General features: G+C 38.1%; 6 protein-coding genes across 7 annotated transcripts; 1 reads left to right on the top strand and 5 right to left on the bottom strand.

Moving 5' to 3' along the window:
• Positions 1-167: 167 nt before the first annotated feature.
• On the top strand, positions 168-1,866 carry LOC108108624 (cell cycle checkpoint control protein RAD9A). 2 transcript variants are annotated; one of them, XM_017216724.1, is made up of 4 exons: positions 168-249; positions 311-546; positions 639-742; positions 859-1,866. In XM_017216724.1, exons 1-4 carry the CDS (start codon positions 216-218, stop codon positions 1,814-1,816), a joined length of 1,332 nt encoding a protein of 443 aa, XP_017072213.1. In that variant the 5' UTR covers positions 168-215; the 3' UTR covers positions 1,817-1,866. The 2 variants fall into 2 exon arrangements, with proteins under 2 accessions (XP_017072213.1, XP_017072212.1); XM_017216723.1 differs by having other exon boundaries at positions 311-537; positions 591-742.
• LOC108108626 (biogenesis of lysosome-related organelles complex 1 subunit 3) lies at positions 1,813-2,510 on the bottom strand. The gene is made up of 3 exons (XM_017216726.1): positions 2,353-2,510; positions 2,155-2,293; positions 1,813-2,098 (listed from the first exon to the last, which is right to left on the bottom strand). The coding sequence occupies exons 1-3, from the start codon at positions 2,413-2,415 to the stop codon at positions 1,860-1,862; spliced, it is 441 nt and encodes a 146-aa protein (XP_017072215.1). The 5' UTR covers positions 2,416-2,510; the 3' UTR covers positions 1,813-1,859.
• A 203-nt stretch (positions 2,511-2,713) lies between these two features.
• Positions 2,714-3,446, bottom strand: LOC108108627 (glutaredoxin-C4). Its single transcript, XM_017216727.2, has 3 exons — positions 3,156-3,446; positions 2,996-3,100; positions 2,714-2,934 (listed from the first exon to the last, which is right to left on the bottom strand). Exons 1-3 carry the CDS (start codon positions 3,297-3,299, stop codon positions 2,839-2,841), a joined length of 345 nt encoding a protein of 114 aa, XP_017072216.1. The 5' UTR covers positions 3,300-3,446; the 3' UTR covers positions 2,714-2,838.
• A 55-nt stretch (positions 3,447-3,501) lies between these two features.
• On the bottom strand, positions 3,502-4,968 carry LOC108108625 (dysbindin protein homolog). Its single transcript, XM_017216725.1, has 2 exons — positions 4,098-4,968; positions 3,502-4,042 (listed from the first exon to the last, which is right to left on the bottom strand). The coding sequence occupies exons 1-2, from the start codon at positions 4,861-4,863 to the stop codon at positions 3,942-3,944; spliced, it is 867 nt and encodes a 288-aa protein (XP_017072214.1). The 5' UTR covers positions 4,864-4,968; the 3' UTR covers positions 3,502-3,941.
• Positions 4,969-5,334: 366 nt separating this feature from the next.
• LOC108108440 (serine/arginine-rich splicing factor 4) lies at positions 5,335-6,719 on the bottom strand. Its single transcript, XM_017216493.1, has 2 exons — positions 6,628-6,719; positions 5,335-6,569 (listed from the first exon to the last, which is right to left on the bottom strand). Exons 1-2 carry the CDS (start codon positions 6,645-6,647, stop codon positions 5,567-5,569), a joined length of 1,023 nt encoding a protein of 340 aa, XP_017071982.1. The 5' UTR covers positions 6,648-6,719; the 3' UTR covers positions 5,335-5,566.
• A 373-nt stretch (positions 6,720-7,092) lies between these two features.
• Positions 7,093-8,967, bottom strand: LOC108108473 (transmembrane protease serine 9). The gene is made up of 4 exons (XM_017216532.1): positions 8,901-8,967; positions 8,166-8,504; positions 7,311-7,606; positions 7,093-7,248 (listed from the first exon to the last, which is right to left on the bottom strand). The coding sequence occupies exons 1-4, from the start codon at positions 8,965-8,967 to the stop codon at positions 7,093-7,095; spliced, it is 858 nt and encodes a 285-aa protein (XP_017072021.1).
• Between the last annotated feature and the right edge of the window lie 2,419 nt (positions 8,968-11,386).

The raw sequence follows: 11,386 nt of genomic DNA on the forward strand, positions 1-11,386 counted from the left end.
AAAAATCCCTTATTTAATATATTGGTAACTTAGAAGATAATACAGAAGCAAATAATATTTAAAAAAAATATATCGAGTGATTTAACTAACTTTATAGTTAACCTTTATTTTCTTAGTATTTTTCTTATTATCTCTGCCGAGTACTGCCACTCTAGTTTTTTTGTTTACAAAATTCAGCGCGAATTTCGTGACCAAAATTAAAACAAATATTGCCAATGAAATATACTTTAGAAGGCAGCAATGCAAGAGGTTCTTAAAAGTCAAAACATCTAGAAAACTTACTTTAAACTAATTGCATTCACCTTTATAGTCATTGCCAAAGCCGTTCAATCGCTGTCCAAGGTGGGCAAGGAAATGTTCATCGAGGTTGACCAGCAGGCATTACAAATGCGGGCAATTAATGCCACTCAATCGGCTGTGGGCAGTATATCCTTCAAGAGATCCATGTTCGAGGTGTTTGACTTGCCGCCCAATTCGGATTTTTTCTGCAAGATATCCATGAAGGGTTGTTTGGCTGTATTCCGCAATATGAATGAGGTTCAACAAGTGTGTTTAAATAGAGATTAGTTATCATAAATTACACATTCCAGGTGGAGTACTGTGAACTTAACATTCTGGATAATCAAACCAATCTGCAGGTAAATCTCCGCTGCAAATTGGAGACCACAAAGGAGGCCACCATATCCATCATAGATGATCAAAATATTAACACAAATATTAACACCGATCAGATGCCGAATATGTAGGTTTAATCTTTTATTCTTTTCATTTTCCAATTAGAAATTTAAAGCTATATTGTAATTTGTTCAGGGATAACCAAGATATTAATTTCCATTCCTGTTACTTAACATTTTTTAGAATCCGTGGCGATCACAAGCTGTTCACTGACATCTCTAACAACTTTAACTCTTCGGAGGAAGAACTAACCTTGGAGGCAAACTCTGGGAGTGTGGTGGCAAAAAACTACATAGAAGGCGCTCGAGTGAATGATAAATTCATGCGTACACAGCTAAAACTTAAGCCCAGTGAATTCGACCAGTATCAGGTGACCAAGGAAACGATCATAACTTTCTGCATCAAAGAATTCCGAGCCTTTTTGCTCTTCGGCGAGTGTTTAAATGCTTCACTGACTTTGGAGTTCGACGATGCGGGCATGCCTCTTCTACTGAAAATTAAGAAGCATGGCGAGATTGAGTGTTTGCTCATCATGTCCACACTATCACCTGATGATGTAAGCTTCTCCGAGGATTATTGTCAAAGGGAGTTAACGGTCCAAGATGAAGATGTGCAAGAGGTGGTAACGAAGCGAAAGAGTAATGCTGCGTTTTCAAATGGGACCAGCAAGCGCAAGAACAGTGCTACGGAACCGGCTGCAGTGCAGCCGAAAAGGAGAGTGGAGGAGAGCCAGTTGGAAACGAGCCTCGATACTCCCCTATTTCAGTTCCGACACTCGGAGGCCCCTTCTGTTCAACAGCCTCGCATCTTAGCAGAGGTGGACACAGTGGTTTTGATTGAAGACGAGGCTGAACAGGAGGCACTCATGTTAGCAGCTGCGGATGCTGCGTTGGAGGCCAGCATGGCACCTAATTCAGAGGCTCCGAACAGCACAGAGGTTTGCTTCTTCAATACGGACGATTCGCAGAAAGCCAAGCCACCGGAAACGCTCTCCGACGATGATGAAACCATACCCCAGTCACCTGAAAGGCCCAACAAGGTGCGAACGATCTTCTCGCGGTGCTTCCAGAGAACCTTCGTTCCGCGGGAGCCATCGCCAAATACCCAGGTTTATGCTCCCAATTCTGATACAGAGGATTAGCCTAGATTTGATCGTTTATGAGGAAACATAATATAGGTTTAACTTAGCTAGCTTTCTGGATGTTTATGTGGGGAAGAAAACTGCTGGTCATCACGGCAGCCACCCGGGATTGAAGTTCCTGAGCATTCTTTTGGGCCTGCTGGACAGATGTATGGGCCGACTGAAGATTAAGCTGGGATTTTATGAGCATTTGGTCAGTGGTGACGAGTTGCTTAGAGGCATTCATCACGAAGCTGCGGGTGAAAGCCGTGAGGGATCTCCAAATGGAAATGTTGTTTTCAACTAAAAACGCATTTTTCTTTAAATAAATAATAGAGGACGAAGATAGGAAGACTTACTTAGTTTCCGCTGGAGCAGATTATTCCGGTAAATGGAGGCCGTGCTGTTCACTTGGCTGCCGCTTCGTTGTTGTTCGTAAATGTTTTCATCGTCATCGTCTTCTTCGCTGGCTTCCCCCGGAACTTCAGCAGCAAAGATCTGCCAAAACTCCAATTTTATTAAATGAAAACGTTTTTATTTATGAGATTCCCAATAACCTTGTGCTTATCCTGCAACTCCTCGTCTGATTCGGAGGCTTCTCCACTCACTAAATCAGCCATTGCTTAGAAAGTCAAGAACTTGTTTTTTTAAAAAAAGTAAATATTTATTAACTGCAGTGGTAGTTTTCTTGTAGTGCTGCCAGATCGATTGTACGATCCAACATATGTTTACATGGGCGTAGTTACAAGGGCTTTTAATTAACAGGTGTCAATCCATTTGTCTTTTTAATTTCTAAAACTTGAAATAGCTGGGGTTTTTAATTTTTAAAGAGAGGAACACTATGTACACGCCTTGCTGAAATTAAGCTTAAAATAACCCGTTACCCAGGGAATTATTTAAAATTATAATTACAATTTATTTCCCATATTGAATATGTTCAACATTTATTTAAGACTTTAAACATTAAATAGAAAAGCGTTCTCTAATTTTTGTACATGAAAAGCAGCATTGCACAAAGTACAGAACCTTGAACGATAGGATATTTACTGGAAATACTTTTGCAAAGCTCCCGTTTCAAACATTCGTTTAATATCAGTGCCGCCGCCAATGAATTTGCCATCGATGAAAACGCGGGGAACCTAAACAGATAATAAAGATATGTTGAAAAATGGACAAAAACAAAATATTGATTATACGTACCGTTCTGGCCCCCGTGATTTCACCCAGAACTGCCTGAATCTCATTACCGTCGGGATTTCCATCGAGTTCAATTATAGTAGCATCTACATTGAGCTTCTTGAAGGGCTGGAAAGCAAATATTTAGTCTCATTTGGGGACTTTTGAAGGTCTTGCCACTTACTTCTTTTGCCATCGTGCAGTATGGGCAATAAGTCTTACTGAATATTACCACTTTATTGCTGGCAATAGTGTTTTCAACGAATTTTGCTTGCTTGGTAGACATATCGACAATTGGGGATCTCAAAGCGGATCCAATTGCTCCCATAAGTTCAAAGTCCAGGAGAGGGTACGGAAACTTGGAGGGCAATGCTGGGCACAAAGAAAGTTGCGACAAGTGTAAGCTGCGAATAGTTAGTTCTTATTTTATCAAGATATTTAATCACTGATTCACAATCAGCTGTTGCGAATCTAACCAGAGTTGCCACTCTACGCACTTACCATCGCATAATTAAATACATGTTGACAAATATGTTTTGACTATTTTAATATATTCATACAAATACAAGGCATCTGCAGGTGTACACTATTAAAACGGGAAAAAAGCTACGTATAATAAAAACAATGTTCATTTAAAATGCTGTCAAGACATTGGGTGGCGTTGCCACATCAATGAACTTGGTAAATTGTAAATACTAGGGGGATTCCTGTGCTTTCGATTTGATTGCAACTTTCAAAATGTTCATTATTTATGATGAATAAGCTTTGGCACTGCTTCTTAATATGGGAGTCTAATTCCCTTGTATACATTTGTTCTGGTGTTAAGTTGTAGTGCAAACTATTACACAATATTTTCAGTGCTTAAATGAATGGTTTTTGTTTTTGGAATCCCCATTAAAATATTTAAACAATTTACTTTGCTTATTGCACTTGAAGGCACAAACTGAAGTCTTTTGCGAGAAGTAAAGTGTTAACCATTTAGAAATTGCTCGAGAGCATCCTTTGTTTCCACCTCGTTGGCTTCAAGGACAACTTCTTCTAAAGCCAACCTGTTGCTGGTGGTTTGAATTTCTGTAAAAGAAATATTTTATAAGATTTATATAGGTCTTTAAGAATTGAGATTTACTTGTCAGCTGGCCATGCTGTTTGTACTCCTCCATGTCCCCTCGAAACGCGTCTTCAAAGACAGCCTGGCGCTCTCTTTGCAGCTTTAATAGTTTCTGCTCCTGATCCTTGATCTTAGTTTGGTGTTTGGAGGCTATTTGCTGGCGGTACTGTTCTAGTTCGTTAAGCTTCTTTTGCTTGTGCCGCGAAAGTTGAAACTGTTGCTCGAGGATGAACTCCTGGAGCTCACATTCCTCACAGAGATCCTCCAGCTTTTCCAGCTCAACCTCTAATTTCTGACCCATTTCCTCAAGCGACTTGAGTATCTTTGTACTGGCTTGAAGTTGGGAAATCAACGTGGGAATCCCTGCCAGACTGCTGTTCAGCTCACTGATAATTTTGCGCTGATTGCTGGCATTTTTCTGAACACCTGAGATTTGTGTGGCTATCTCCGCCGCTTTCTCCGCATTCTCCTCGTTGGTACCATGGATTTGCTGCCAATCGTCCTCGTACTTGGCCAACAAACTGCAACCCGCTGCTACATTTAGATGAGTGGGAACTCCGTCGGTTAACTGGAAGGGAGCACTTAGAGAGAGATTACTGCTTCTACTCGAGGAAAGACTCTCATTGAGACCCAATGGGGATGTAGGGGTCGTAATCCCACTGGTTTGGGTGCTCCCCGACTTCCCGGAACTGACACGCTGGCGGTATTGTTGATGCAGATTCTCCGATATCACCAGGCCCTCTTGTATCGCACTGCTTAGCTTCTTTTTCAGGTTTCCAAACATTTTTCAGCTGGGAAAATGTATTTATTTAACTAACCAATTTCTAATTCACTGCGTGCTTTCGTTTTTTTTCCATCGAAAATTAAGTGGTAAATAAAGAATCAGCTGTTCGGGCAGGTTACGAGAGAGAGTGGGAGAAATCGACAGAGAGAGCAACAGTTTAATACCCTATACAAGATAAAGGGCGTGTATATTTTGATAAGAGGCCTAAGCTGAAATATGTATAAATTGCAGCGAAAAAAATCATTTTCGTTAAACTATCAAAAGAGCACTGTCAAAAATTTATTTCAAGAGAAATTTAAGCTTACTGGGAAATAAATATCAAAACTTAATAACTTTATTCATTGATACTATATTGATAGTAAATCATCCGATTTGAAATTAAAAGGATATCTATGTATGTTATAAGAGGATTGGGGTGTAATATGATTAAAAAGTACTTACTGAAGGTACTTCCAAGTAGTTTTCGATCAATTTTCTTCCTCAGTTTCATATAAAATATACATTTATTATATTAAAACATTTTTGTAACAAAATTCTAATATCTTTGAATTACTTATTGGCTTACATCTGTCAATCTGATGCCACATTTATTTACAACCTTGTTAGAACTAACAAATTGCCTCCCAGAGATTGATTAACGGAGAACTATAACCTGTGATGTTGGTTAATGATGAATAGATTTTCTAACTAAACATTATCCTATTTATTCTTCAGTCAGGTCCACGGTGGTGAGGTCGGCACATTCGCCGACTTGCTTATTTTCGTTACTGGGTTGAGGAGGTGCTCTGACCTTTTCCAGCTGTTTATGGCACGCGATTATTTCTATATCACTGTTCTTATCCGATTCAGATTCTTCTAGGTTTATGCAGCTGCCAGCACTGTCCTTTAGGTCTGAGTCTGTATCCAAGCTTGAGGAATCGCCATCGGACTCTGAATTTGAGCTTACTTTGATAGTCAGAACATTTTCATCTTCGTCGCTGGATGAAATTGAAAGGACATCGGGAATATCTGGGTTGTTCTGCTCTTCGTCGGACATCAGTTCACGAACTATATCGCTGAGAGGGGAAGACGGCTGTTCCTTGGATTCATCTTGGCTATTTGCACTAAAAACTTGACTATATGCCATAGCCACGGCCAAAGCCATTTGCTTAGAGTGGTTGAGGAATATTTCCGAGGGTTGGGCTATAGGTATATTCTCGCTGGGCGCAACTTTCCGATCATCACTGCTGCTTCTGCTCTTCCGGTTCCTTTTTTGGGATTTCTTGTGTTTCTTGGCCTTTTTTTTATGTTTTTTTCTTCGATGTGAACGACTGCGACTGCGACTGGAACTGCTGCTACTGCTTCTGCTTCGTCGTTTTTTTGTCTTTTTCCGGCGACTCCTGCTTCGACTTCTGCTGCGACTTCTGCTTGAACTTCTGTCTCTGCTCCTATCCACACTCCGATTCCTGCCGGAATTTCTATTGTAGAAGGAGTTAGACCTTCTCCTTTCATTTATATCATCCAGATCCTGTAACTTCTGCCGACAATTAGCCTGGGTGCGTTCCTTTTCTCTTTTATTATGCCGAAGAGCCGTATTTATGGTACGGCCCAAAAAACGTTTGTTTGGTTTTCCCAAAGGATTCACTTTTCGCTCACTTTGCTTGTGGCTGATAAGAATACCGGACTTCTGGGCCTCGATTTCGCGCATCAGCTCGGCAATGGCCTTGCTGTTGGAATAATAAAGTTTTTTTTTTAAATTTATTTATATATATTTAAGATATTTACTTGGTTAGCTCCGTGTCCATTTCCAAACAGCGATTGTTTTGTAGTATAAACAGCTGACCGTGTGGCGAAGAGCAAAAAATACCACAAAAATATGAAAGCTGAATGGGTATTTAGAAAATACTGTTTCTAGGGCTGCCGGTAATATCGGATATATTTGAATATCGTAACAATGTTTGAAAATGCGCTTGATATATAAATATTAATATTTTTATTTCTAAATAATATGGTAAATAAAAAACCACGTTTATTCAGACGAAAAAGAATGAAAATACCTACCAACAACATGGAAACCATACCATAGCTGTAGATCAGAATAATTTATCGATTGCAATTTAAAAAATAGCGGATTGGATTGGAAAAAGATTCCGTTTCGTTAAAGTAAACTTTTATTGACGAAATCACATTATATATTAAGACTAATATCACAGGTGAATCACAATTAACTTTTTTTGATTTCCTAGGCAACTACTTCCTGCCCGCTATCACCTTTTGCATCCAAGAAACGTATTTACTGACGCGCGTATAGATTCCAGGCAAGCCAGGACGAGCGCAGCCTATTCCGGTGGATACAACGCCAACCAGATGATGCTCCTTGGACATCAGCGGACCGCCGGAATCCGCCTGTAAAGGTAAGTGAATCCAGAGCATAAAATTTGTGCTATATCAGCTAACTGAATACTCACCCAACACGAATCAATTTGACCGTTTTCATAACCCGCACACAATTGAGTCTCTCCAATGGTGTTGCTTTTACCCAAAGACCTGTAAGACCTCTCGCAATCCTCGTTGTTCCAGATTTTAACGGTAGCTTTGCGCAGTACATCGGACCGATCGTTTTCCGCTTGGTTCTCGTGCGTCCAACCCCAACCGGAAACAGTGCCGTATTCCTGCTCCAAGCTTCGGTGTCCTTCGTCAGACCCTACGCAGCTGGGCTGGATGTGGGCGGAGAAGCGAATTGGCTGCACCAGTTCTAGAAGGGCTACATCACAAGGATAAATTATCAACTTATAAGAAATTAATTAAAAGTTTTCGTTTACTTTACACAAAATAGTAGAATACATCTGTCTTGTTTTTAGAAGTTACTATAACAGAGAACGTACAAAAAACTTTATCAAAGAATTTAAAAATACAGCATGCCATTCAAATGTATTGTTTGTTTTTTTTATATACACAATTACTATAGAAGTCCATTAAAAAGCATTTTCCAACAATTAGTTGGTTAGTTAGCTATTACTCAACTATTACCCAACTTACTTATTCTTGCTCAAGAAGCTTGAATACTTTTTTAGTACTATCAAAAATACATAAACCATTTCAATACTTTAAAATATAATCTTTCATTTGGTGTTCTGCACTTTTATACTTAAATGATTCATTCAATTCTATCTTTTATAACACTAAGTAGTCGTAAAGGTCTTAAACTACTTTAAGATATTTTAAATAATTTCGAAATAGGTCATAAATTTATCAAAGTAAAAGATCATGTCCGAAAATTAAATCTTTTTAAGTCATTTCACCAAAACACTCGTTGCACATACCTATATCATGCTTTACATCATTGCAGTCGTACTTAGGATGTGGAACAATCTTCTTGAAGTCCACCCTCAGTGCATCCGGTCCGTTGCCAATTCCGTTGAGATACTCTTTGATGCTGTGCAAGCCCACAACTCCTTGGATTTGAGCGGGTTTCATGAACTGCTGCAACCCATTGCAGATGCAGTGCCCAGCCGTAAGGATCCAACGTTCGGATATTATTGTTCCCCCACAGAAGTGACCACCACGACGCATTAGACTGACCATAAAGGGCATTTCATTGCGTTCTGCCTCACTGCCACCCACGATTTTGGGAATACGAACCGAGCAAGGCTGATTGGTAACTATCATGGGAGTCAATGGAATGTTTATTCGGGTGAGTAACATAAGAGGGGGAAGGTTAATGAAGAAAATCAATATTGAATTTATTATTTTATATAAGTTTGTAAAATAAAATGTGCTCAATATATTTTTGTTTTTCGAAACAAGGATCATTATTTTTGTAAAAATATTTTTAATGATTTATTTACTAAAAATAATATTGTTAAAAAATTTTGCCAATTTAAAATGTTTTTTTCCGGTATGCATAAAGCTAATTAAAATGATCTCAACAACTTGCTGGTTGTATTAGGCTGTACTCGTATTAGGTTGAATTATTGTTAGTTTCAATTGGAATTAATTTTAGCCATTTATATTATTAATTATTTTTAATATTGGACGATTATTTTTGTTAAACTCACAAGCAATTTGGGATGTTCCGCACTTCACTAGCGACAGTATCGCGATTACGAATACGATTTTGAACATTTTCTGTGTACACAACTATAGTTCTGAGCACCAAAAACCCGTTAAGCACGGTTCAAGCTAAAACGAAACTGCCACAAAAATTCTGTGCGCCAATTAATTTATATATAGGTGTATATAGGTTATTTTCGTCCGGTGTTCTATGCGGATTAGCCGGAAAGCTCTACGGACCCTCTCTCTCTTTCAGTCGGTCGCTCTCTGGGTCTGATAACAAACGGAAGTCGGGCATTTAGCACCTGTTGCCTTAGACTCTGAGCTTTTTTCCACGCTGCACTAGCTGTCTCATCGTTTTGTGTGGGTGTCATGTGCACACGTTTTGGCATTTCAATTGGCTCGTCGGGAGAAATAAAGGAGCTGCCAACGAAAATGAAAACAAAATCAAAAAGGCAAACAATAGCCGAAAACAAAGTTTTGTATGTTTTGCGTTTTATGACCCAACGAAGTTCATGACATTGAATAGCGTACGACAAAAGGTGTGACAATATTTATGCTGTATTTTCGGTTGCCACCTCTATAGTTTATTGCCCCATCATCCGTATTTTAGTATAGTATTTATGCGATTATCACGAATTTAAGGTGCTATTGGGATTGTTGTATGATTAATAACAAGGCGGATAAATATTGATAAGTTCAATTCAATCGTAAAATGACGTGTTAATCATGTGATATGTCATTGCATAATGATTGCTTAACTTTTTTAATCCTTACCCGGCTGTACCCTGCTTATAAAATACTGAAATAATTGTAAAGCAATTATAAGAATTATCGCTGATTTTCATTTTACATAATACTTTGATTTTTACATAAACTTCTATGTCAAGTTATGAGAGCTGAACTAGCAAAATTTTTAAACAACCAAGAATTATTTATGTTGAGATATAAGAAGATCTTACTGTGCTGTTAAACAGTTTTAAATTATTTTAAATAATACTTGCATGATTAAATATCTATAAAACAAAAAAATTTCCTAGACCTTCGTTAATTGTTACAGTTTTGTCATTGCCTGCATTTGGCATAATTTCAGTTCTCACATTGCAGGTAACCTTAGTCGTCATATTTCCACCAGCTTGGACTTGGCAATCATCGGGCCTATTATGCAAATGAAGATGTCTGCGTTGCATATGAATATTGTGAGGGGACCAAAAATTAATTGAAATTCAATGTCGGTACAATCAATGTAATATTAGCTAGCCGCTTTGACATTAACATTGCCCTTAAAATTAACGCTATGGTGGCCCACTCACTCAATGCAATTGGTGACACGGAAAGGTCGATTTATATCTCGTTTTAATAAGAACAATAAATGCAGGTGGAAGTGCAATTCTCTGACAGTTTTATAATAATAGAGTCAGAATATGGATAAGGAATTAAAATGAGCAAACAGGAATTGAAACTGAAAGTTAAGACGAAAAAAGTATATGACAAATCTCCATACGAAGCCATACATAATTCATTATCTGAAATCTCGATTCTCAGTCAGAGCAGACAAATCAGTTCAGTAGATCACGCAAATACGCTTGAATACTAATTGATTTCTTGACTTTGGTTCCTTAACCGAAAACCAGCTACCATCCCATCCGAGTTCATTGGTCGCGGCAGTTTGTTGCTATTCTGTTTCGCACTAAATGCTAATTCACAAAACAAATCGCCCATAAAAACACACTATCCATTGTCTGCCGTTGACAGCCGAGATACCAAATATAAATAATAATAACAAACACGAGTACGGGGCTCTAGAGAAACAAGTTTCAAGTGCATTGACACCTGATTTTGGGCAAAACTTGGGCGCATTCAATGTGAAGGTCGTTTCGATTTTTGGTACTTTTGTTTGACAATTGTTTTTGCTTCACTTTTGTTTTTATTTCCACGAAGTTCAACGACGCTGCTCTTTGGTGACTAATTGCAAGGGGGAAGTCTTTGGTTGCTCATTAATGCGGGTGTGCTTAGGGCTATAGGAAATGTTTTGGGGCACAGTGAACCCATTAAACTGCATGTTTACGAGGGATTATATTGAGTGGGTGCTGAATATTTTAGATTAAATCTAAGTTTGAATGTGTGGCCATTACTAAGATACTTTTGTTTTTAAAGAAATTAAATTGAAGTCTTGAAGTTAACAATTTAAATTAATGTCAGTCATGGAAATTCTATTCTTCTAATTCTTGTTTTTTTTTAATTCAACGGCTCTGTTTATTTATGAATCCTCTGGTTAATAAACTTCCAACTTTTAAATTCTTATTTTAAAAGAAATATCATTACTTAAGCTCCTCCTATTTATCTTAATATCTCCATTTAAATTTAAAATTTTGCTAATTAGTTTATGAACTTCTGAATGATTAAGTTTCACTTCAAAATTTCGATAAAATATTTTAAAGATATTTTTAAGAAAAAAACACTGAGAAATAAGATGCTACATACGAATATA

Source organism: Drosophila eugracilis, unplaced genomic scaffold (genome assembly GCF_018153835.1).
Source record: "Drosophila eugracilis isolate 14026-0451.02 unplaced genomic scaffold, ASM1815383v1 contig_2154, whole genome shotgun sequence".
Classification (NCBI taxonomy): Eukaryota; Metazoa; Arthropoda; class Insecta; order Diptera; family Drosophilidae; genus Drosophila; species Drosophila eugracilis.

What these genes read in the sequence shown, in the direction of transcription:
- LOC108108473 (XM_017216532.1), bottom strand. Translation starts at nt 8,967, where the DNA reads ATGTTCAAAATCGTATTCGTAATCGCGATACTGTCGCTAGTGAAGTGC. An exon ending in TGATGTAAAGCATGATATAG is followed by an intron (nt 7,607 to 8,165) that starts GTATGTGCAACG and finishes CTTGTGATGTAG; the next exon opens with CCCTTCTAGAACTGGTGCAG. An exon ending in GTCAAATTGATTCGTGTTGG is followed by an intron (nt 7,249 to 7,310) that starts GTGAGTATTCAG and finishes TTACCTTTACAG; the next exon opens with GCGGATTCCGGCGGTCCGCT.
- LOC108108626 (XM_017216726.1), bottom strand. Translation starts at nt 2,415, where the DNA reads ATGGCTGATTTAGTGAGTGGAGAAGCCTCCGAATCAGACGAGGAGTTG. An exon ending in AGTTGCAGGATAAGCACAAG is followed by an intron (nt 2,294 to 2,352) that starts GTTATTGGGAAT and finishes GAGTTTTGGCAG; the next exon opens with ATCTTTGCTGCTGAAGTTCC. An exon ending in TCTGCTCCAGCGGAAACTAA is followed by an intron (nt 2,099 to 2,154) that starts GTAAGTCTTCCT and finishes ATGCGTTTTTAG; the next exon opens with TTGAAAACAACATTTCCATT.
- LOC108108627 (XM_017216727.2), bottom strand. Translation starts at nt 3,299, where the DNA reads ATGGGAGCAATTGGATCCGCTTTGAGATCCCCAATTGTCGATATGTCT. An exon ending in ACTGCACGATGGCAAAAGAA is followed by an intron (nt 3,101 to 3,155) that starts GTAAGTGGCAAG and finishes TTTGCTTTCCAG; the next exon opens with CCCTTCAAGAAGCTCAATGT. An exon ending in AAATCACGGGGGCCAGAACG is followed by an intron (nt 2,935 to 2,995) that starts GTACGTATAATC and finishes TTATCTGTTTAG; the next exon opens with GTTCCCCGCGTTTTCATCGA.
- LOC108108624 (XM_017216723.1), top strand. Translation starts at nt 216, where the DNA reads ATGAAATATACTTTAGAAGGCAGCAATGCAAGAG. An exon ending in AGAAGGCAGCAATGCAAGAG is followed by an intron (nt 250 to 310) that starts GTTCTTAAAAGT and finishes TCACCTTTATAG; the next exon opens with TCATTGCCAAAGCCGTTCAA. An exon ending in TATTCCGCAATATGAATGAG is followed by an intron (nt 538 to 590) that starts GTTCAACAAGTG and finishes TACACATTCCAG; the next exon opens with GTGGAGTACTGTGAACTTAA.
- LOC108108625 (XM_017216725.1), bottom strand. Translation starts at nt 4,863, where the DNA reads ATGTTTGGAAACCTGAAAAAGAAGCTAAGCAGTGCGATACAAGAGGGC. An exon ending in ACAGCATGGCCAGCTGACAA is followed by an intron (nt 4,043 to 4,097) that starts GTAAATCTCAAT and finishes TTTCTTTTACAG; the next exon opens with AAATTCAAACCACCAGCAAC.
- LOC108108440 (XM_017216493.1), bottom strand. Translation starts at nt 6,647, where the DNA reads ATGGACACGGAGCTAACCAA. An exon ending in ATGGACACGGAGCTAACCAA is followed by an intron (nt 6,570 to 6,627) that starts GTAAATATCTTA and finishes TTATTCCAACAG; the next exon opens with CAAGGCCATTGCCGAGCTGA.